General features: G+C 38.4%; 1 protein-coding gene across 16 annotated transcripts in view; it reads left to right on the top strand.

The window, feature by feature from the left end:
* DOCK3 (dedicator of cytokinesis 3) overlaps positions 1-24167 on the top strand; it is a 502472-nt gene that overhangs the window by 434911 nt on the left and 43394 nt on the right. For 14 of the 16 annotated variants that reach the window (XM_072786067.1, XM_072786058.1, XM_072786061.1 and 11 more), the window contains 7 exons: positions 289-435; positions 2349-2447; positions 12112-12206; positions 14367-14442; positions 14966-15066; positions 15327-15385; positions 17540-17688. In XM_072786067.1, coding sequence (XP_072642168.1) covers positions 289-435; positions 2349-2447; positions 12112-12206; positions 14367-14442; positions 14966-15066; positions 15327-15385; positions 17540-17688 — 726 coding nt within the window. The remainder of the gene's footprint in view (positions 1-288; positions 436-2348; positions 2448-12111; positions 12207-14366; positions 14443-14965; positions 15067-15326; positions 15386-17539; positions 17689-24167) is intronic. The other 2 variants (XM_072786059.1, XM_072786064.1) reach the window with 2 other exon arrangements.

Here is a 24167-nt window from a genome sequence, read left to right as displayed (position 1 = left end):
TATTGTGATTAATGTATCTACTTGAGGTTCAGAACTGTGGGTGTCAGGTGGTGCTGGGTTAGGCGAAGGCCCTGGCCACCATACCAGGGCAACAGAGGCAGGTTCGCCTCACCTTCTCTCAGAGCTGTTGTCCAGGTTCCTTGACACTGCATGCTAGTGAGGCCGGAGCTCAGTGTTAAGAATCCAGTCAGAAGACCACTCCTGACGTCGCTGACTTAGTAAGTGCTGCCAGCTGTGTGTCAGCCTGGCCTGGGTGCTAACGGTGTGCTCTCTCGCTGCTCGCTCCAGGAGGCAGATGTCATGGAGGAGGTAGAAATGATGGTGGAGAGCCTCCTGGACGTGCTCTTGCAGACTCTGCTCACCATCATGAGCAAATCGCACGCTCAGGAGGCGGTAAGAGGGCAGCGGTGCCCGCAGTGCACAGCCGAGATCACTGTTAGTAACTAACATTCAGGTTTTCTTGCTTTCTTTTCTAACCTGGGGCTCCTCCACACCAACCCCCACCTCCTCATTGCACCACCTCCATCTCCACCTCCCTTCCTGCATGGTTGTCAGCATGCTGCCTTCTTCCCTTTTTGCACCTGGTTCCCATCTCCACTCTGAAAGCTCTAGGTTCATAGTCCCAGAAATTTACTATAGAGTTGATGCAGGGAATGCTTCTTGTCCTGTTTCTCTGCACACTGTCTCTGTTGGCCTTTGCTTTTATGCCAACTCATTTTCTATTGTGTAGAATGGAGCAGAGATGTAGTAAGAGATTGAAGGTGAAAAATAGACTTTTCCTTACAGGAGCAGGTTCTCCTAAATGTTGTGCACTAGCAGAATAATCTTCTTAGAATTAGGTTGTATCTACAGATTAGTTGTTTTTGTCTACAATGTTTGTATCCAAATATCTAGCATCCGGAAAACTGTGATGAGGTAGAGTTGCACTGATTTTACTGGACAGAAGAGAAGTGGCCTGCAGAGGCTTCTCAGAAGAGGCAGAGAGACAGCCCCCACTCCTGTACCCAGAGTGGACTTCTTAACCCTGATGTTAGAACTCCATTAACAGATTGCATGGATTCTTCCAGTTGGCAGGTGGGAGATTACAGTGATTTCTTTGAAGTGAGTCCTCTGTGGGAGTAAGCCAAGCTCCAGCATGCTAGGGAGAGCAGAGAGCAGACATGTGTTCTGAAGCACTGGGTTTAGAAAGAATGTCTGTTCCCTTGGGAGCTCCTATTGAGGGCACTCTGGCTGCAGGTAAAAACAATTGTGCCCTGCTATGTCCTGGTAACCTGTCCTATCCAACAACCACACAGTGCTTGCTGTGAGCCAAACTCTACTCTGTACCCTTTCATTTAGCAATATTAAATCACATAGATGTAGTGAAGATGATAATAACTGCATAATTTACCAAGCACACCTTTATGTACTGGACTTGTCCACTGAGAAGCTTTATATATATTCATTCCTCTGACCCTCATAACAAATCTATGAATTATGGCTTATTATGCCCATTTCTCAGATAAAACTGTGGTTCATATACATGTATATATATTCTGTGTATACATATGCTATAATAATTTTGTGTGTGTAGAAATTCTTTGAGAGACAATAAAATCTATTGTAAAATTTCCATGAGTTTAAAAACACTTGGTCAGCTGCCCCATGACAGAAATTGCCATAGGATGGTGAAAATCTTGAAGTCCTTAAAACAAGATTTTCTTCCATGTTACTGCAGTTGGAACTTAAAGAAATTTTAAAGATTCATTTTTTTATCCTCAGATTTTTTTCTTATCTTAAAGCCCCTAACGTCTTCTCATAAAGGTCAGTTTTGACTCCTCTGGTTTCCAGAAAGCTATGTTGACCTACTGTGTTCCATCTTCCTGGTCCAGTAACCATATATAAGCTCTGGGAGGTCCCCAAGAGATCCTTGTAGAAGGGCTACTCCAACCCAGTATGATGGGAAGAGCCCAAATTCTGCCCAGAAAAGGCCAAGTACCCTGTTCTGAAGAACCCCTTTAGACCTCAGTGTGGTGGCCTGGAAATATATAGTGACAATGGACTGTTTAGCCAGAAATTTCCTAGGAGAAAAATCTAGACTCTCTGTCTCACTTTGCAGTACTTCTTTGTTACAGGTTAAGGTTTTTCCATTAGCCCCATGCTGCAGAGGTCTTATTAAAACTCCCAAGCCCTTCAGACCTCTCTTTAGCAGAAAAGAAAACTCATTCTCAGGGCCAGAGTCCTCCCCTTCCCTTTCATGATCATTGGGGCCATTTCAGACCCTTCCTTCTCTCCTTGCCCTCTGTGGATTGGGGAAACACAGCCCTTGTGACTAGCTGTGCTGAGTGGTTTTTTTGGTTGATCCCCAGGGTGAGTATGTGTCCTGCCTTCTTTCACTGCTCCGCCAGATGTGTGACACCCATTACCAGCACCTCCTGGACAACTTCCAGAGCAAAGATGAACTCAAGGTGGGCAACAAACCTATCTCAAAACTGACTTTTGAGGAAAGGATGCATGCAGCTAAGACTCTCCAAGGGCTTTCCTCCTACCAGGGGGCAAGTGCAAGTGATCAGGACTGCCTAGGGTGAAGGGTTCACCAGCCCCCTTTACAACTGGGGATGTATGTGCTCCCAGAAGCTAAAAGCCAGCAATGTTCTTAGACAGATTCTATTTTTTTAATTTTTTATATTTTTAGACAGATTCTAGTAACACTAGCAAGTCTTCCCTGACTCCTAGCAGTCCTATGACTATTTGCCTCAGTGAGAGGCTGCTCTAGGTCGTAGTAGTCATCCACAAACCAGAACTCTTCCCTTTCTTATTGACTCAACAGTCACCTTATATTTTGCCCCTGCAAACCAGACTTTGCTGTTTAATAGCTATAATTATAATAATGATGATGACTTTTCTTCATTAGCATGTATTTCTGGAAGTGCCCTATAGAAAGCAAAAGTGAGCAGTGCCCATTGGCTACCAGATTCAGGATCTAGACCACTGGGGCAGATAGTGCAGAAAAATGGGCCCATGATCCACAAAACAGAAGAACATTCCCAAGCTTCATGTGGTATTAGCTGTTGACAAACTTCTGGGGCTTGTCTTTGCTTTAGAATGCCCTACTCAATTCATCCCTGGATAAACAAACTATTGCAAATTTTAGTGGTATGCTCTGCCTCTATTCAGAACCAAGTCATTTGCATTTCATAGTAATGCATTACCCTTTTTTCATTTTTATGACCTTTATTAATCATATTGTATCAGTTAATAAGTATTATGTGTCACTTTCTAGTATCTGGTCTTGCCTGCCTTTCCACAGACATGGAGCTCTGCAGATTGTTGTCATTAACTCGTTTCAGTAAGGTCAGACTGTCTTCTTGGAGGGATGAGTTGACAGCCCTTGAAGTGAACCAAAAGTTAGCCAGAGACCAAAGCAGTGCTTGAGCTGGGTTGTAGAGCCTGAAAATCCAGTGTTAGCTATTCTAGATTATTTTCATCCTTTGTGTTTTCTACTAACTGATTCACAATCAGAAGCTTAGGCTGTCATCATTCTCTTACTTTTTATTTACAAGTTTATTTTTATAACAGCAATATGTATACATATTTTTTATTGTAAATTTATTCTTCATTTATTGAAAGCCTGCTATATGTAAGCATTATACCCAGACCTTATGGGTTTTTAAATTTTAATTCTAGTATAGTTTAATATACAGTGAATATGTATACATACTCTTAAAAGCCAAAAGCATGTTACAAAGCTTATAACATGAAATGGTTGTTCCCTGGTTCAGCCTCATATCAAGTTTCTATTCTCCAAAAAGCAGTCACTTTGAATAGCAAAAGCTGTTCTTTAAACTTCTACTGCCATTTTAAATTTTAACTGGTAGTTATTATCTATTTTCGTATTCCCATGGAAAATGAGAGTGACTCTCCTGTATCATTCCTCTCTCACACACAAGTCTTTCCTCTCATTCTTCCAATATAGTTTGCATACATTTTTGTTTAAATCGGCAATCGACTTCTTTATTACAGCTAGGTAAATACTGTGGCAGGCCAGCTGCTACACTATTACACTTCCTTTCTTATAAAACTTATTGGTTTTTTCCTGGAATTATTTGCCTCTTTTGTTATTTGCACATTTTTTGTTTTCTTTTGATTTTCAAATCTGGCTAGGATTTCTTCTTTTCCCTTTCTGTAATAAACCTCTTCTTCCAGCTTTCCCCAAGATCAGATCTGTCAGATACTGTCCAGTCACTTTTTCTTTTCCTAGAAACTTGCCCTGTTTTTATTTATTTCAGTCTCTAACTTTCATGTTAGAGACTTTCCTCCTACTAGAGACTTTTTTTTCGTTGTTCCTTTTTTTAAATATAAATTTATTTTTTATTGGTGTTCAATTTGCCAACATACAGAGTAACACCCAGTGCTCATCCCGTCAAGTGGCCCCCTCAGTGCCCGTCACCCATTCACCCCCACCCCCCGCCCTCCTCCCCCTCCACCACCCCTAGTTCGTTTCCCAGAGTTAGGAGTCTTTATGTTCTGTCTCCCTTCTGATATTTCCCACACATTTCTTCTCCCTTCCCTTATATTCCCTTTCACTATTATTTATATTCCCCAAAAGAATGAGAACATATAATGTTTGTCCTTCTCCGATTGACTTATTTCACTCAGCATAATACCCTCCAGTTCCATCCACATTGAAGCAAATGGTGGGTATTTGTCATTTCTAATGGCTGAGTAATATTCCATTGTATACATAAACCACATCTTCTTTATCCATTCATCTTTTGAATATTAGTCTATGTCTAAAGTGAGGCACTCTGGTGCTAATGAGAAGTGCTTTGTGTATGTGTATCTGTGTGCAGGCCTTCCCTGTAGCTGACTGAAAAAAGTCTGATCAGAGCCTCCTCTAATCTCTGTATCAACTAGTCTGTGCTCTTGGACTTGTCTGTTTCCTGAGAAAAAGAATCCTTTTCCCTTCCTAGGAATGGAATAGCCCACCAATATTTTGGGATCAAATAGCAAAAAGAGGCTGGGAACCTTCCAGCTCAGCAGGTGAACTTTCTCTCAATGCCTATTTTCATTTTGGTATCTCAGCCCTTACCTGTTGCTATATCCTTGAGAACAGATCCTCAGTGATCAACTACTCCAGAAAGCAGCCCTCAGTCTTCTGACAGGATGGGGAAAGCCTGGTCACCCAAGGACATGAGATGAGAAGAGATGACAGAAGAGGTCTTGGGAGACTGTAAATCAGTCTTCCTGTTTTCAGCCTTCATATCCCAGTCCCACAGAGGTACTTAGTGATGCCTGCAGTTTCTGAGATTCTTGCTTCCTGTTGCTGTCACTTCCCAAGGCTGTTGGCTATCATCTTTCTCAAGTATATTAAGTCAGTTACATACAAGCTTTCAAAATGTATTCACCTCAAAAAAAAAAATGTATTCACCTCTTCTCATTACTGTGTTCTTATTTCCTGTTTCCTTTGTCTCTGTGGGTATATATTTATTACTTGACTGTCATTTTAGAGGATTTGAGCTGAAACAGATGAGGGACATATGCAGTCCACCACACCAAATATAGAGTTCAGCACATTTATTCTTTTTTTATCACAGCATTATTGATATATAATTTGCATACCATAAAATTTACACTTTTAAACGGTACAATTCAGTGTCTCTGATTATATCCATCTTAAAAGACTTCTCACAAAATAACAAGATCAAGTTAATAATTTATAACTTCCCACAAAGAAAAGCCCAAGAGCATATGGCTTAATTGGTGCATGCTACCAGATTTTTAAAGAAGAATTAATACCAATCCTTTACAAGCTCTCATAAAAAATAGAAGAGGAGAGAACGCTTCCCAACTCATTTTATGAGGTCCATATTACCCTGACATGAAAACGAAAGGCAGACATCACAAGAAAAGCAAACTATAAATCAATATCCCTTATAAACATATAAGTGCAGCATACTAGCAAACTGAATCCAGGAACGTAGTAAAAGAAGTATACACCATGATTATGTGGGATTGATCCCAGAAGTGCAAGATTTGCTTAACATGCGGTAATTAATCAACATAATACACCATTAAATAGAATAAAAGACAAAAACAAGACCATCATAATGAATATTTTTAAAAAAACATTTTTTTAAATCCATCCACCAAACTTTCATGATAAAAATCATTCAAAAACTAGAAATAGAAAGGAATTTCTTTAGATTGATAAAGGGCATCTATGAAAAATTATTAACATCATAGTTAATAACAAAAGACTGAATGCTTTCCTCTTAAGATCAGAAACAAGAGAAAGACAGATAGCTGGTCTAGCCACTTACACTCATTATATTAGAGGATCTAGCTGGAGCAATTTGGCACGAAGTTGGACAGGAAGAAGTAAAACTATTTATATCCTCAGATGACATGATTTTGAATACAGAAAATCCTAAGACATTCATAAAAACACTATTGGAAGTAATAAGTTCAGCAAATTTTCACAATATATAATTAATATACAAAAATCAATTATATTTCTTGGCAATATTCCTTCCTTCAAAAAGGAAATTAAGAGGAAAATTCCATTTATAATAGTATAAAAACACAAAATAGATAGGAAAGGAAATTTAAAAAGACCTAAATAAGTGGAAAGACACCCCATGTTAATAGATAGGAAAACTTAATATTATTAAGAGGACAGTACTTCACAGAGTGATCGACAGGTTTGATACAAGACCTCTCAAAGTTTCAGCTGCCTTTTTGTAGATATTGACAATCTGATCTTTAATTCATAGAGGAATGAAAGGGACTCAGAATAGCCAAACAATCTTGAAAAAGAAAAAATTGGAGGATTCACACTTCTTGTTTCAAAACTTACGAAATAATGGTAATCAGAATTGGTGCTTGCATAAAAATAGACATAAAGATCAATGGAATTGGATTGAGAGTCTAGAAATAAACCTTTATATTTACACTCAGTTGATTTTCATAATATTATCAAGACAATACAAAGAGTAAAGAAGTCTTTTCAGCAAATGATGAACAACTTAATATCTAACCTCTACCTTATACCATATGAAAAAAACAGCTGGAAAGGGATTGTAGACCTAAATGTAAGAGCTAAACTATAAACCTCTTAGAAGGAAACAAAAGTGTATCTTAAAAAAAAAAAGTGTATCTTTATGTCCCTTGATTTAGCAATGATTTCTTAGTTATGACACCGAAAGCACAAGCAAGAAAAGAAAAAATCGATGTTAGATTTCATCAAAATTACTATATTTCAAAGGATGCCAACAAGAAAGTGAAGACAACTCACAGAATGGAAGAAAATATTGGCAAATCATGTATCTAATAAAGAACTTGCATGAAAAATATATAAATAACTCTTACAACTCAAGAATGAAAAAGCAACTTGGTTTAAGAATGGGCAAAGTACTCCTAACTCTGGGAAACGAACTAGGGGTGGTGGAAGGGGAGGAGGGCGGGGGGTGGGGGTGAGTGGGTGACGGGCACTAAGGGGGCCACTTGACGGGATGAGCACTGGGTGTTATTCTATATGTTGGTAAATTGAACACCAATAAAAATTATTTTATTAAAAAAAGAATGGGCAAAGTATTTTAATAGACATTTCCCCAAAGAAGATACATAAACAGTCAAAACACACATGAAAAGATGCTCAACATCATTAGTCATTAGGGAAATGAAAATCAAAACTGCAATAAGATACCACTTCACACTGAAAGTGGATATCATCAAAAAGACAAATATTCGTACTAATTCTAGTTTAAATATTTGGTGGAATTCACCAGTGAAGCCATCTGGTCATGCACTTTTCTTTGTGTGAAGATTTTAAATTATTAATTTGATCTCTTCACTTATGATAGGTCTCTTCAGATTTTGTTTAGTTTTAAATGAATTTTGATTGTATCTTTCTAAGAATCTGTCCATTTCATCTAAGTTATATAATTTGTTGGCATACATTTGTTTATAGTAGTCCCTTATAATCCTTTCTGGTTCTCTAACATTGGTAATTATTCCCTTCTTTCATCCCTAATTTTAGTAATTGAGTCATCTTTCTCGCTTTTGTTTTTCTTTTTTTTTTTTTTCTTGGTTTCTCAATTTTGTTGATCTTTTCAAAGAACCTATTTTTGGTTTTATTTTTTCCTCTATTTTTCTATCTCTGTATCACTTATTATTCCCTTCCTTCTGCTTGCTTTATGTTTAGTTTGCTCTTCTTTCTCTAGTTTCTTAAGGCATAAATTAAGTTATTGATTTGTGACCTCACTCTCTTTAATGTAGGCACTAAAGCTGTAAGTTTTAGCTTCATCCCATACATTTTGATTTGGTGTATTTTCATTTTTATTATTCTCAAAGTATTCCTGTTTTACTTATGCTTTGTTTTTTGACCATTGGTTACCTGGGATATATTGTTTAATTCACATATTTTTTTTACTTTTCCAAATTTCCTTGTGTTATTGATTTCTAACTCACTTCCATAATGGTTGGAAAACATGCTTTATATGAGTTTTAGTTCTTTTAAAATATAGTGAGGCTTTCTTTTGGACTAGCATCACGTCTGTCCTAGAGAAGAAAATGCATATATCCTTCTATGTATATCCTGCTACTGTTAAGGAGTGTCATATAGATGTTAAGTCTAGTTAGTTTATAGTATTTTTTAAGATTTCTTCTTCCTTGCTGATCTTCTATTTAGTTTTTTCTATACACAATTGAAAGTAGTATATTGGAGCCTCCAGCTATCATTGTTGAATTGTCTATTTTTCCTTCCTTTTAATTCTGTCAGGTTTTGCTTTATGTGTTTGAGGTTCTATTTTAAATGCATATGTGTTTATAATTAAGTCTTTCAGACATATTGGCTCTTTTGTCATAAAATGTCCCTTTTTGGTCTCTAATGACACTTTTTGTTAAAGTCTCTATTGTTTAAAATAGCCACACCAGTTCTATTTTGGGTGCATTTTTCATCATATATATTTCCTATCCTTTTACTTTTGATGTATTTATGTCTTTGAATCTAAAGTTATGTATCTTGTAGACCACATACAATTGGATCATGTGTATTTTTTTCCATCTTCCCATCTCTGCCTTTTGATTAGAATGTTTAATCCATTTATAATTAATATAATTACCAATAAGTTAGGATTTACACCTACCATTTTGCTGTTTTAAATCTGTCTTATATCTTCTTTCTTCCTCTATTTCTCTATTTCTGCCTTCTTTTATGTTTAATATTTTTAATTCCTTCATTGTTTCTGTTAGTGTATTTTTATAGTTATTTTCTTAGTAATTGCCCTGGGAATTATAATTAACATCTCAAAACAATCTACCAATTTCATTTAATAGTACACAAAAACTTCACTCCACTAAAGCTCCAATCCTTTCTCCCTTTTTTTGCTGTCTCTATCATATAAATTACATATTTATACCTTATAATCTCATCAACATAATTTTATAGTTATTGCTCTATGCAGTTGCCTTGTAAATCAAATAGGAAAAGAGTTACAAACTTACCTATATATTATCTTCTATATTTACCTGTAGAGCCATTTTTCCTAGTACTTTTTCTTTTTTCATATGGATTCAAGTTACTGTCTAGTGTCCTTTTATTTAAGTCTGAGACTCCCTTTAGTATTTCTTTTAGAGCAGTTCTATTAATAACAAATTCTCACAGTATTTTTTAAATCTGAGAATGTTTTAATTTCTTCTTCATTTTTTAATGATAGTTTTGCTGGATTTAAGATTCTTTATCGACATTATGTCAGTACTTTGAATATGGTATTCCACCACCTTTTGGCCTCCATCATATCTGCTTGTATGTCACCTATTATTATTGAGAATAATTTGTACATGATAAATTATTTTTCTCCTCTTGCTTTCAAGATTCTCTTTTTTATTTTTGACAATTGATAGTTTGACTATGTCTGTTTGTAAATTTCTTTGATTTTTTTTTCCTATTTGGAGTTCGTCGAACTATTTAGATGTGTAGATTAAAGGTTTTTTTCAAGTTTGAGAAGTTTTTAACCAATGTTTCTTCAAATATTTCTTCAAAATCTCTTCCTCTTTTTCTCTCATCTCTTTTTGACACTCCTATTATAATGTTTTTATACTTGGTGGTATCCCACAGGTCTCATGTTGTTTGTTTTTCTTCATTTTCTTTCTATTCCTCTGGATAATCTGACGTATCTTTTAAATTTGCTGCTTCTTTCTTCTGTCAGTTCAAAACTGTTGTTGAGCCCCTCTAGCAAGATTTACATTTCACTTATGGTGCTTTTAAAGTCTAAAATTTCTATATGATGCTTTTAAAATGATTTCTATCTATTCTATTGATATTCTCTATATGTTGAGATATTGTTCTTGTATTTCCCTTTAATTCTTTAGGCATGATTTCCTTTAATTCTGTGAGCATATTTAAAACATCTACTTTAAAGTTTTTTTCCCCAATAAGTCCAACATTTGAGCTACCTCAAGTAAAGTTTCTGTTGACTTCTTTTTTCCTGTGTATGGGTCATACTTCCATATTTAACTTCTTATCTTATAATTTTTTGTTAAAAACTGGACAATTTAAATAATTCAGCAACTCTGGAAATTATATCCCCCCCACCACATCCCAGGGGTTTTTACGTTTTATTGTTTTGTTGTTGTTATTAATATATATTTGGTTGCTTGTTTAGTGACTTTCTTGGACTAATTCTACAATGTCTATATTCTTTGTTGTGTCCAGCCACTGAGATCTTCTTTCTGTTAGCTCAGTGGTCAGCTAATACCTGGACAGAAATTTTCTAAAATGTCTTAAGTCAATAAGTCTTTGATACTTTGCTGAATGTCTGTATGTGTGTGTTGGGGCTCACCTTCAGTGCTCCAACAGCTTATATTACTGCCTTAGCTTTCACGTCCTGCTTTACAAAGAGCCTCAAAATCAGCCAGGATAAGAGATTACGCTTCTCAGGTCTTTCCTGGGAATATGCACAGCCCTAAACATGTGTGTGGACTTCTAGGTACCAAGGAGTATGTCAGAGCTTTTCAAAGTTCCCTAGAGATATCCCATTCCCCAGATTTTTCTTTTAATTCTTTTGGCAGTTTTCTTGATGCCCTAACAATATGGCTGCTTCATACGGCTAGAATCTTAAATTATTATGGCTGATTTTTTTTCCCATAAATACTCTAGGTAAAAAGCCTTCACTGAGTGAGCTCTGGGTCAGATCAAATAAGCCCTCTGAATGGAGACTTCCCAGGTTTCTGCCAGACAGATAGAAAAGTAGCAGTTTGGGGCGGGAGTTTTTTCAGGAGCTCACTACCACTGTGGTTGTGCAGTTGCTTATTTTCAAGGATACCATAGAGGTAGGAAGAGGATACCATAGAGGTAGGAAGAGGAAGAGTAATGAGACAAGCTAAAGTGCAACAAAGTTCACTATTTCTATTGAAATTCAACTATTTTTCTTGAATAACACTCCTTGGATTGTTTACAAATCTTTGCTTAACCTGACTTTGCCAGTATTCTCATTACTTCAATGAAGGAGCACATTATGGAGGTCTTTACTCTGCCATTCCTAAAATGCTTCTCCTGTCAATGTGTTCTTAACATCCAAGAAAGCAGGTTAAGATTTTATTTATTTATTTTAAAGAGAGAGCGCGCATGCAAGTGGGGGGAGGGGCAGAGAGAGAGAAGCAGAAACCAGGCTGAGCATGGAGCTCAATCTCAGGATCCTGAGATCATGACCTGAGCCAAAAATCAAGAGTTAGACACCTAACCGAGCCACCCCGGCACCCGCGCCAAAAGACAGGTTCTTATAGTCAGGTGCTCAAGGGTCATGGCCCAAATAAAGAGACTCACAAACCCAGTTGGATACCAGTTCTGCTGGCCTGTAGCCTTCTCTACACTTTGGGTTTTAGCTACTGGGCTTGGGGTATAGAACTGGCTCTGTTCTACCCAGTTTGGGTCTGCTCCCACCTGGCCTGATAGAGTGCCTAGATCTCACTTTCATGTAGGCCTCTAAAAAAAATAACTCACAACGGAAACCAGAATCTAACCCACTAGTCCCATCCATTCTCCTGGTCTAGAGGTCAGGAGAGCCCTGTAAAGGAAATGCATGCTATAGTGGTAGTGGTGTCTCACATCAGATTTTCCTGCTGGATCAGGAATTCCTGCTGAAGATTTTCTGTGTCTTCCGGAACCTGATGAAGATGAGTGTCTTCCCTCGGGACTGGATGGTGATGAGACTTCTTACAAGCAAGTGAGTGTGGAAGGGGCCTGCACCCAGCATCAACAGAGCTATTCTCAGACTAAGGAGAGAGTATGTATGTGCGTGTGTATATGTGTGGCAGAGAGAGAAAGCAAGACAGAGATCATTGTGAAGGCCATGGGGGCAGAGAAGACAGGGTAAATTTGAAAAATATTTGGAAGCATAATCAGATGGACACGACCATTTACCATAAGTTCAAGAAGACGAAAGTGTTAAAGGTAGTTCAAAATGGAGCCTTAAGTGCCTGACAGAGATGTCATGGTCAGGACAGAAAAGGAATGTAAAGAATGTGAAATAATAATACCTAAAGAAGGATCCTCCTTGAGGGAGGCCTGTTCCATGGACCACTGGCCTCTGTTGCTCTATAGTTTCAGGTAGTTATCCCAAGACCTCCTCTTGATTTGACTTCTGTTGTCTGCCAGACACTATCTGCCTCCCATAGCTAGTGCTAATTACCCACCCGAAAACTGGCTGTAAGGCTCTGACCACTTCTGACTCCAGCAACATAATTCACTCTTAGACTGCCCCCAAATTGCCTGTTCCATTCATATTTCTAGCCTAATTGGCAAACCAGATGGGTGATGCAGGTAGCATAGTAGTGGTTCATCAGGTCTCCCTCTACTCTGGAGAAGGCCATTTGGCCTCCACTCGCTAACCTGCTGCCTTCTCCCACTGATCAGCTTTCTTTCTCTTTCTTTATTTCTCTCTTTCTCTCTTTCTCTCTTCCTTTCTTTCTTTCTTTCTTTCTTTCTTTCTTTTTCTTTCTTTCTCTCTCTCTCTCTCTCTCTCTCTCTCTCTCTCTCTCAGAGAGAGTGGAGGAAGAGGGACAGAGGGAGAGGAAGAGAGAGAATCCCAAGCAGACTCCATGCCCAGCACAGAACCCAATGTAGGGCTTGATCTCACAACTGAGATCATGACCTGAGCTGAAATCAAAAGTCAGATGCTTTTGTAAATTATCATGGTTTTCTGCATTAAAATGGCCATTTCTGGAAAAAAAAAAAAAAAAAGAGTCAGATGCTTAACTGACTGAGCCACCCAGGCACCCTGATCTGCTTTTTATGTCAGCATTATGCAGAACGTAGTGATATTACTTATGTTAGATTTGTTAGCAAGCTATCACCATGATCATTCCACTTTGTACCTTTTATATAAAGGGCACTTTTTTCTTTTTTCAAAACTGCAAACATTTTATACAGAATGCAAGAATGGTTATAAACAAAGTTGCATACATATTTTCTCAAATAGTGGATTTTCCATTTGACTCCCTCGTTTCTTTATTTTTTCCCCCCTCTTGTTTCTATCTCTTAGCTCTTCTCAGCGCACTCAGGGCCCTGAGCCCATCCTACAGGAACAGCCTCTTCTTCCAAGGCTTTTACCCTTCAAATTTGTCACCTCCTCTGCCAGTAAACTAGGCTCTCTGTTTTTGCCTTGCCAGTAGACTAGGCACTGTTTTTGCCTTGCCCCTCTTCTGCACCAAAGCCAGAGTGCTCAGTGTTCCTTTGCCAGGCACCCAAGGCAATCAAACCCTTCTCTGCCTGTCCCACTTCATTTCCTTTCTACTTGAACCTCGGCTCCAGCAAGCCAGCCTCCCATTGCTCCTTATGTATACCCAGGTTAAAATTGAGGAACTAATATTCTAGACCAAAGACTGAAAACAAGTAACTTATAGATAAAAATAATACTATGTGACAACAATAGGGATTTAATCATTATAAGCCCTTATTATCAAGTAAAATAATAAAATTATACTCTAAGCCCTCTGGAAGCCCATAATATACATTCATTACCCAGAAGTCCTCAAAATACTAGAATCCCTCTTTGAACTAGAAGAAATCTTAAAGAACCAACTAATTCCTCCTATCCCCTCTTATAGGCAGGGAAACTGGGGCCCAGACAGAAGTTGTGCCAAAGCCAGATAATGGCAAAACCAAGCCTAGAACCCACTGATGTTCTTTCTATCCTGTACTGCCAACTATGGGGCATTTCTCCAAGATCAGTTTTCTGTGAGGTTCGTGCCATCTATCTCTATAGTCATATCTTATATGAGAGCAAGTTGTACTCAAGATGTTTACTCATAGGTCATAGATGCTAAGTTATTGGACACTATTGTTAGTCTTTTAACCCTGCCAATGCCTTGTTCCCTTACTGCAGTATTATCGTCACTACTGTCCAGTACCTGTCTTCTGCACTGCACAAGAATTTCACAGAGACAGACTTTGACTTTAAGGTAGGAGCTCCTGAAATCCATCACTATCTTTGTAATAACACTAGGATGCCAGAAAACAAGCTCACTATTTTTGTTTTGTTTTTACTAAAATAAAAATAAAACCATTCTATTTTGCTAACAATTCTTCAGGTCAGGAATTTCAGAAGGACTGCTAGGTGTCGGATGGGTGGCTAAGAGCTGGGGCAAGCTGACTGATTTTTGCTTTATTAAAATATTTGTAAAGTATTGAACCACTTCCAAGTTTGAGAGTGACTAGGATATAACCTAAGAGCCCCCCTGTTGGAGGTACTGGGAGCCAGACAACCAGGAGTAGGCTTTCTAGCCCAGAATCAACACTACTGGTTTCAAGGAGTCAAGAAAGAAAAAAAAAAGTTCTGTTTGCAAAGATACTTGAAAAGGAGAAAAAAAATCAAGATTTAAAATTGTGAAATGAATTCTCTGTTACATCCATATATTTAGAATTTCTCTTTGCAAGGTTAAGGACTCAGGCTGTCACATGTTTTCTGTTTCTCTGTCTCTCTAGGTGTGGAATTCTTATTTTAGCCTGGCAGTTCTGTTCATAAATCAGCCAAGCCTTCAGCTAGAAATCATCACTTCAGCCAAGAGGAAGAAGATTCTAGATAAGTAAGACATATGTCTCTTCTTCACCTCCCTATCACATGCCCAGATGGGGTTATGTTTAAGTGAGAGGCTCCTCAGAAGTCCACAAGGTTCTCACTGGGTAGCTTCCCAGGGAGCCAAGTGTGAGAGTTCAGTTGACAGCCAAATGACTCAGTATTGGGAGGAAGCATTAGAAACAGAAGTGCTAGCCTTATTGTATTTTGTGGCCCTGCCTTCCTGAACTTTCTTCCACTGAAAGCTGGCTTCACTGTTACTATTTCCAGGTATGGGGACATGCGTGTGATGATGGCTTATGAACTGTTCAGCATGTGGCAGAATTTGGGTAGGTCTTTTCTCCCTATTTTTTCCTTCCACATATTGCATAGCCAAATAAAAAGTGACAAGACTAACAAATTCCCCCAGATTTATGAATACTAACTCAGACCCAAGAGACCTTTACATATCTTTAATGTAACACCTCAGCTGGGTGGCATAGCACACATGCACAGAGCTCTTGGCAAAGAGAGGCCGAGAAGCAAGACCCCAGTAACACATATGCACACTCCTTTTTTTGAGAACTGAAGTCAAAAAGAGAAGAATATAAAGGCTCTTGGAGTTTTTCCCAGCTTAAGGACTCATGCTGGTAAGATCCTTTGTGCTATCCCACTCCAGATGTTGCAGGTTCAGAAGCATAGATCTTTTTTTAATTTTAATTCCAATATAATTACCATACAGTGTTGTGTTAGTTTCAAGTATACAATATAGTGATTTTGCAATTCTATACATTACTCAGTGTTTATCATGATAGGTGTATAGAAGCATAGATATTGGAAATACTCAGCAAATGAGCAAGGGCAGCTATTCATTTTCATAAATATTGAAACACTTTTGGTGTCTCTGGTATTAAGACCATGCAGATCAGGTTTCTGCCACCAATTACATGAAGATTGCACACAAGAAGGGAATTGTAGCCCCTAGGTGAAATTGATTTTATCCCGCTTTCTTTTGGCAGTTTCTATTTGTAGCTTCTCTAATATCCAGTGCTTTTGATCTGAAATTGTCAGTGTTTGATAGAATCCTTGGATTGCCCCAGTGACTAGGAGAGCCATCCTTTGGTATATAGGCTTCTAAGTGGCCTCTCAGGATGCTAGAGAGGCCATTATACTTCCTATTACTCTTCAACTGAGATCATGATTCTGAGGCCTTAGGAATGATGGGCATAAAATTTTACTTTTCCATTAACCATCTCAATCACTAACCCTGGAAGCAGCAAACAAGGTATGAGGCATCCCTGCCAGTTAACACTAAGGCTTCCCTCCATGAATGAAGATACATTTAACCAAGGCTTTCCAGCCTCAGTATTCCTACATCCTTCATCCAGCATAGTCAGGGTATAGATTTTAATCCTCAACCTGACATTCATATTCCCAGGAACACAAGGTACTAACAAACCGTACCAAATACTGAGATTGGAATATGTAGAGTCAGCCTCAGGGCTAACATTTGCTCCTTAGATAGGCTTTCACAATGGAGGAAATAAAAATAGATGCCAAGTTTGCCTGATAAAGCCATTCCTGCTTCATTTTGGTTTTTGGTGCAAATGGAATTTTCTGGTCCTCAAGAACTGATTTTACTTTGGCTGGAGCAATCATTACAAGGCCCGCAGTTTGTCCTCTTTATAGTTTCTGAAGGACTGAAAGCAGAGCTCTTAGAAGATGGCTCATTCTATTTCACCACTACTAGGAAGAGGAAAGTTCTATCCCACAGTCCTCTGAACTAGCCCTGGCCTCTAGAAATATGCCTCAGATTACAGGCCAGTCACAGGGAAACCTGTATTACCCACTTCCTATGGAAAGACCTCATAAGAACATTGGAGGATATGCTGAGCTGGCCTGGGTAGATGTAGTGCTACCATCAAAAATGCAATGGGAAGACAAGGGGCAGGGATGGGGAGGATCACAGACAGTCCCTGAACTATTCTGTCCTATTAGGGCTGTGCAGGAGGCTCCTGCTAACTAAGGAGAAAACCTCTTGGGCATACATGAGCACAGGCAGTGAAGAGGCTCATGAATTTTAGGCCTATAGCTGCTAGACCAGAGGTAGAACCCCCAAGGATAGTGTTTAAGCAGAAATATATGGATTTTTCTTGCTAAATAAACCCTGAGCAGGACAATCTGAAACTATCATAGGGTTATTCAAAAATCCTTTTCTGTCTAACGTAATGAATTCTGTCCCTTGACCTCGGAATGATTTTCAGATAGTTTACTGAGCCTTCCATGAATTCTTTGGAAAGGCAGTTTGTGCCTATTGAACATTTGTTTTAGCTGGGCTAGGCCAGTTTTACCTATGAATTCTCAGAAAGCCATAGGGAAGAGCTTGCTTTGTTCTCAGATGCTTCCAGGGCAGTTGAAAGTAAATACTGTGGCCCTACTTGGGAAGCTTCTGTAGAAGGAGCAAAGAAAGCATAAACTAATATCTATTGGGTTTTGTTATTCAGGTGAACATAAGATCCACTTTATTCCGGGAATGATTGGTCCTTTTCTGGGCGTGACACTGGTCCCACAGCCAGAAGTGCGGAATATCATGATTCCCATCTTTCATGACATGATGGACTGGGAGCAGAGGAAAAACGGCAACTTCAAGCAGGTAAGACAAATGCCTGACAGTATTCTGGGTGCTCTCCTCTGCATGGACCCCTTCTGTCCAGGCAGATGATCCAAATGGCCAGACCATGGTTCCAGTGGGAATGGGCCAGAGCTTGGCCATCTTGAATCCTATTCAGGGGTTTTCCCTTACTTGCTAGCCAGAATTGATTTATAGATTTTCTTTATGAAGTTAGAGGTCAGAAAGAATCAGAGGAAAGGAATGAGCATCATATGAAAGAAACTTTCTGTTCAAGGAGAGAATGGCTGAGACTGTAACCTCCCAGCTTCATTCAGGAGAGGGCCCTGGAAGCATGTTGTCCTTCCTCTCTGGTGCATGATCTGGGCATTTCTAAGACTAGAGCCGAGACCAGATGACTTCATAGCTCAGGGTAGCCCAGAATTACACAGACCCCTACAGAGAGAGGTGGGTTCAGGAGGTGTAAGCCCTTAGCTTTTGACTAAGTAGCTTCAAGCTGTCCCTCTGTGCAGACCTTCTGCTACCTCTAAGGTAAAGGAGATGCCCCTTCCTTTCTCTGTGTAGCTCTAGAAGATAGACCTAGAATCAGTAGGGATCAGTGTCAGGAAAAGTGATTTTATCTAATAAAAGAAATAACTTGCTAGTAACAGGAGCTGTCCAGTGTAAGCTGGCCTGCTTTAGGAGATGAGGAATTCTTTGCTGGTGATTCTCAAGCAGAAGTTCCCAGGAGGCCTCTAAGAAATTTCTGTATCAGATTGGGGACTGTACCAGTTCCCCACTAAGTTCCCTCCCAACCCTGTGACTCTGAGTTAAAGCAGTGATCTTAAAGTGAGTGATTATAACAGTAAGAAACAGCAAACAATAATTTTTTAATTCTTATTTATTTTTAAATTTACAAAGAGTAAAACTCATTCTTTGTGATTCACAGTTCTCCAAGTTTTGGCAAGCATATAGGCATGTGACCACCACCACAACCAAGATTTCCTAAATTCCTAAAAGTTCCATCTTGCTACCTTTTTGTAGTCAGACCTTCCCCCTGTCCTTAACCTATGGCAACCCTTGATCTGTTCTCCACCACTGTAGGTGGGCCTTTTCCAGAAGGTCGTGTGAGTGGAATCGTGTACCCTGTAGCCTTTTGAGACTGGTTTCTTTCACTCAGCATAATGCTATCAAGAGATTCATCCATGCTGTTGCACATGTCAGTTTTTCTATGGCTGAGTAGTATTCCATTGCAGTTTATTTACCATCTAAAAGACATTTGCATTATTTCCACTTTTTGTTGACTACGAATAAAGCTGCTTAAAAAACATTTCTTTACAGGTTTTTACATAAATATAAACTTTCATTTTTCTTAGGTAGATATCTAGGAATAGGATTGTTGGATGTTGTGGTAAATATATGTTTAATTTTATGAGGTGCTATCAAATTTTATTCCAAAGTGGCTATACCATTTCCCAACAACATTGTATGAGAGTTCTAGTTGATCAATATGCTCACCAGAATTCAGTATTATCTCTCTGCATGTTTATTTTAGCCATTCTTTTTTAAAGATGTATGTGTTTATTTAGAGAGAGAGTGTGTGTATGTGAGTGGAGGGAGGGGCAAAGGGAGAGGGAAAGAGAAAGAATCCTCAAGCAGACTCTCTCTGCTGAGTGCAGAGCCCAATAGAGGGCTCGATCCCAGGACCCTGAGATCATAACCCTAGCTGAAACCAAGAGTCAGACGCTTAACCAACTGAGCCACCCAGGTGCCCCTATTTTAGCCATTCTAATAGGCATATAGATGTATATCATGGTGGTTTAATTTCCATTCATTTAATGATTAACGATGTTGAGCATCTTTTAATATTTTTGTTTACCATATTTATACTTTCTTTGGTGAAATTATTATGCAAAACTTGTGTTCATTTTTAATTGGGTTATATGTTTTCTTATCGTTGAATTTTGGGAGTTCTTTATGTAACCTGGGTGTCAGTCTTTTGTTGAATATATGTTTTACAAATATTTCCTCCCAGTCTTTAGCTTGTCTTCTCATTTACATCAAACAGTGTCTTTTATAGAACAAAATTTTTTAATTCTTATGCAGTCCAGTTTATCAGTAATTTTCTTCTATAGATCATACTTTTGGAATCATATCTGAGAACCCTTTGCCTAACCCAGGACCACAAATTTTTTTCTCCTGTGTTTCTTCTAGAGGTTATATAATTTTATATCTAGATCTATTTTTTTTTTTTTTTTTTTTTTTATATTTTTTTTATATCTAGATCTATTACCTATTTTGAGGTAACATTTGTATAAGATGTGAAGTAGGGATCAAGACTCTTTTTTTTTTTCTTTTTCCACTTGGATGTCCAATACCTTTTATTGAAAGAAAAGACTATATCAAAAATCAGTTGACCATATGTGTGCAGTTCTCTTTCTGGACTTACTAGTCCATTGATCTGTGTCTTATCTTTTACCATTACCACACTCTCTTGGTTATGGTAGCTTTATAGTTAGCCTTAAAATCAAGTGGTGTAAATCCTCCAAGTTCGTTCTTTTTTTTCCCCAATGTTTTCTTAGCTATTCTAGTTCCTTTAACTATAAGTCTCAGAATTAGCATGTCAACATCTGCAGAACTTCTTGCTGGAATTTTGATTGAGAGTACATTGTAATCTATAGATCACATTGGAAAGAACTGCTATCTTAGTAATACTTAATACTTCTAGTCAATGAAGGCAATGTATCTCCATTTTTTTAGATATTCTTTTATTTTTTTCACTAATGTTTTATAGTTTCTGTATACATATCTTATACATGTTGTTAGATTTATATGTATTTCCTATTTTTGGTGTTATTATAAATTATTCTGATTTTTAAATTTTATTTTTCAGTTTGTTGCTAGTACATAGAAATGCAGTTGTTTTATATATTAATATTATTTCCTGCACCTTTGCTAAACTCACTTCTACTTCCAGAAGGTTTTTGGAAATTCTTTGGGATTTTCTATTAGATAATCATATCACCTTCAAACAGAGACAGTTTTGTTTCTTCCTTTCTAATCTGTATGTTTCTTATTTTCTCTTCTTATATTTTCTTTTAGAGAGAGAATGTGTGCAGGTGCAAATGGAGGTGTAGGGGTAGAAGGAGAGGGAGAGAGGGAATGTTATACAGGCTCCACACCCAGTGCAGAGCCTGATGCAAGGCTTGATCTCACAGCCCTGAGATCATGACCTGAGCTGAAATCAAAAGTCAGACACTTAACCGAATGAACCATGCAGACACCCCTTATTTTTTTTTCTTACCTCATTGCACTGGCTAAGACCTCTGGTCTGGTGTTAAATAAGAGTAATGAGAGTGGACAACCTTGCTTTGCTCTTTATCTTTGGGGAAAGCATTTGGTATTTCACTATTAAGTATGATGCTAGCTCTAGGTTTTTTATAGATGCTCTTTATCATGGGTAAATAGTATTTAACATAAAAATCCATTTGGGGAGCATGCAGCTCTAATGCCTTTATATTTTGGGGAAATAATAACTTCAAACAAAAAAAAAACTGTTGCTTTTCTGTGTTGTCACAGCCTTCTAATTGTGCAAAATTCACAACTGCCTGATGAGAGAACCTAGTTACCAAGAAGTAGATGGCATTGCAGAGCTGCACCATGGATCATCTGAGTCTGTTAAAAGAGGGGCTAGGCTGCATTCCTCCATTACTACTCCTGAATAAAGAAGGTTAGCTTTGTGGAAGACTAAGTTGGAACTCCTTTGTCTCACACTTTAAGACTCAGCTGTTAAGCTGTGTTCTTTCACTCATTAAGACTGTTGTTCAGTGTCTGAGTGGTTTAGTAGTTAGGAGTCCAACTCTTGATTTCAGTTCATGATCTCAGGGTTGTGAGACCAAGTCCCATGTTGGGCTACATTCTGGGCATGGAGCCTGCTTAAGATTCTCTCTCTTCCTTTCCCTCTGGCCTCGCCCTCCCCCGAAAAAGACTGTTTTGAATAATTGATATCTAGCAAGCCATGTAAACCTTGTTGTCCCTGGTTAGAAAAATCCTGCTGCTGCTTCCCTATCAAATATTTTAACAGAGTGGTCTACTCTTTGCATCCCCCTTTTTCTGCTTCTGACCCTCCTCCTATCTGTTCAGTGTAGTGTGTATTATGTACCCACTTCTGTTGAAGCTGCTGTCTTCAAGATCACCCGTTACCTTCTAATCATCAATTTTCAGTGACTTTTTGTCTTGATTCCAATTTTGCTTTCCACAGCTTTGGCTCTGTTAACTATTCCCTTACTTCTTCCCACCTACTAAAAATATTTCTTTTACTTATAAAACCAGTAGTTATTTAATGTAGAAAAATTTAAATTATAAATAAGCTATAATGAAAAAATGTAATCCATAATCCTACTAATTAGTAACTTGGGTAGTGGGGTGTGGTATGTCTTTTTTAGACATTTTCCATACATTGAGGTTTTGAAGTTAAAAAAAAAAGTGTATTTTGTTTCAGGAACCATTGTGTCTATTGAGTTTTCATCTCCCTTTTAGTAGTACTTTGTCATCACTGTCTGTTCCAGTCAGTTAATGCTTCTTGGTACTGCAATGTCAGTTTAGAGGCCACAGAATTCCTTTGCATGGCTTAGATCACAGTGTTTTTAGTTAGGCTCCTAGTTTTAGAAACTCAGATTCATTCCAGATTTTTGTTGGTAATATTGCAAAAAACATATCCATTCCTAATTCCTCTCTTAGGTAAACTCACCTGTAATCACTGGATCAAAGAGCAAAAAGCCTTCCTTAAGTTTTTACAACACTACTTTTCAAAATTCTGCTGTCCATTGATGTCTCAGACTGCAGGCCACCCTCTCTGTGCACTGTCCCAAGCGTTGATCATGCTGAGCTGTGTCAGCTGTTGTCCCTCCCTCCTCTACCAGATGATGAGCTAGCTATTGGGGAACAGGGCTATTTCTTGTGCTTTTATTCCTTAGAACTCAACATAGTACCTGAGACATGCTAGATTCATGGAGACGAAAATCCAAACTAGCATTCATTGAACACTTCCAAGAGCTAGGGCACAGGAATACCAAAGAGGACTGTTAACCTCTGTTACTGCTTCAAAAGCAAGGAAACATAAGCTGAAAGAGGAAATATCTTATCTTGCTCGGAAGTAGGTGGCTGGTTGTCACAAGACAGATGTTGTTGAATCTGTCTTGATATGTCTTGAATAACAAGGTGTCATTTGTCACTTTAGGAATCCTGGTTCCATAGAATAAAAGTAATTCTGCAAACCTAAAATTGTCAGTATTGCCAATTATGACATGATATATTTGAAGAACTTAGCATTTCATTTGACTTAAAGACATTGGTTTTGCATACATTGATCTGCAGCCTTCCCTATTTTGGATTTCTCAGTTTCTCCTAAAACTTCTTCCTTTATCCAGACTGCAGAGGTTGATGATGTAATGTCCCCACAGCCTTCTATCACCAGCTCCTTTGCCTAACACAGAAGTTCTAACACTTGAATAGGTATCAGAACTACCCTGGAAGGCTTGTTTGAAACAGGGTGCATCTCCCCTTCTCAAGTTTCTGATCCATTGGGAGCCTAAGAATTTGCATTTTTTTAAGATTTATTTATTTATTTGAGAGAGGGAACACACCTGCAGGCACGTAAGTGGGGGTAGGAGTAAAGAGCAAGGGAGAGAGAATCTTAAGCAGGCTCCCTACTGAGCCTGGAGCCCAATGCAGGGCTCAATCTCATGGCCCTGAAATCATGACCTGAGCCAAAATCAAGAGTTGGATGCATAACCAACTGAGCCACTCAGGCACCCTGAAAATTTGCACTTCTATAACATCTCTGATGACTGATAATGCTGGCCCAGAGACCCATTTTGAGAACCCCAGGCAACTGCTGCACCCATGTGTGCACTGTTTTACTCTCTGCTGCTCCAGGTCCCCTCCCCACCTTTGCCCTGTTCTGAAAAATACAGTCTTCCTGTATGGCATGTGTTAAGAGAGATCCCTTGTTATAAACAGACCCTTCTTCCCCTAGGAGGCTTGTAGCCAGATGATTGACCCAGTAAGACAAGATAAAATTTGAACCAAGAAGGAGATACCTTGGCCTCTGGGCTTGGCTCTTTCTGACTTTGTATAACTCCAGGCAAGTCCTTGCTGAAGGCTCTTCTCCATACAAAAAAAGGATGGATGGCATTGATCCCTAAGGACCCCTGGTCTCAGATTTTCTATTTTCTCTGAAATGTATATTCAAGCAGCTGACTCACCAGGCCAAACATAAATGTATGAGAGTCGATCCTGGCCACATAGCAGACCCACTATAACAGGACTGTATTTCTTCATCCATTCTCATTTTCTGCTGAAGGGATTTCAGAAGCCATAATTGCTTTTGATGAATTTCCTAATTCAATTATTTTTTTATTACTTCATTGCCTTAGGACTCTTTGGCCCTATGTGAAGTGAGAAAATGCTTCTGTTATAGCTCATCATTAAAAGCAGCCATGCCATTTTTGTTTATATGAACT

Source organism: Canis lupus, chromosome 19, assembly GCF_048164855.1.
Source record: "Canis lupus baileyi chromosome 19, mCanLup2.hap1, whole genome shotgun sequence".
Classification (NCBI taxonomy): domain Eukaryota; kingdom Metazoa; phylum Chordata; class Mammalia; order Carnivora; family Canidae; genus Canis; species Canis lupus.
The sequence above is the reverse complement of the archived record's forward strand: the minus strand, read 5'-3'. Positions and strand labels throughout refer to the sequence as shown.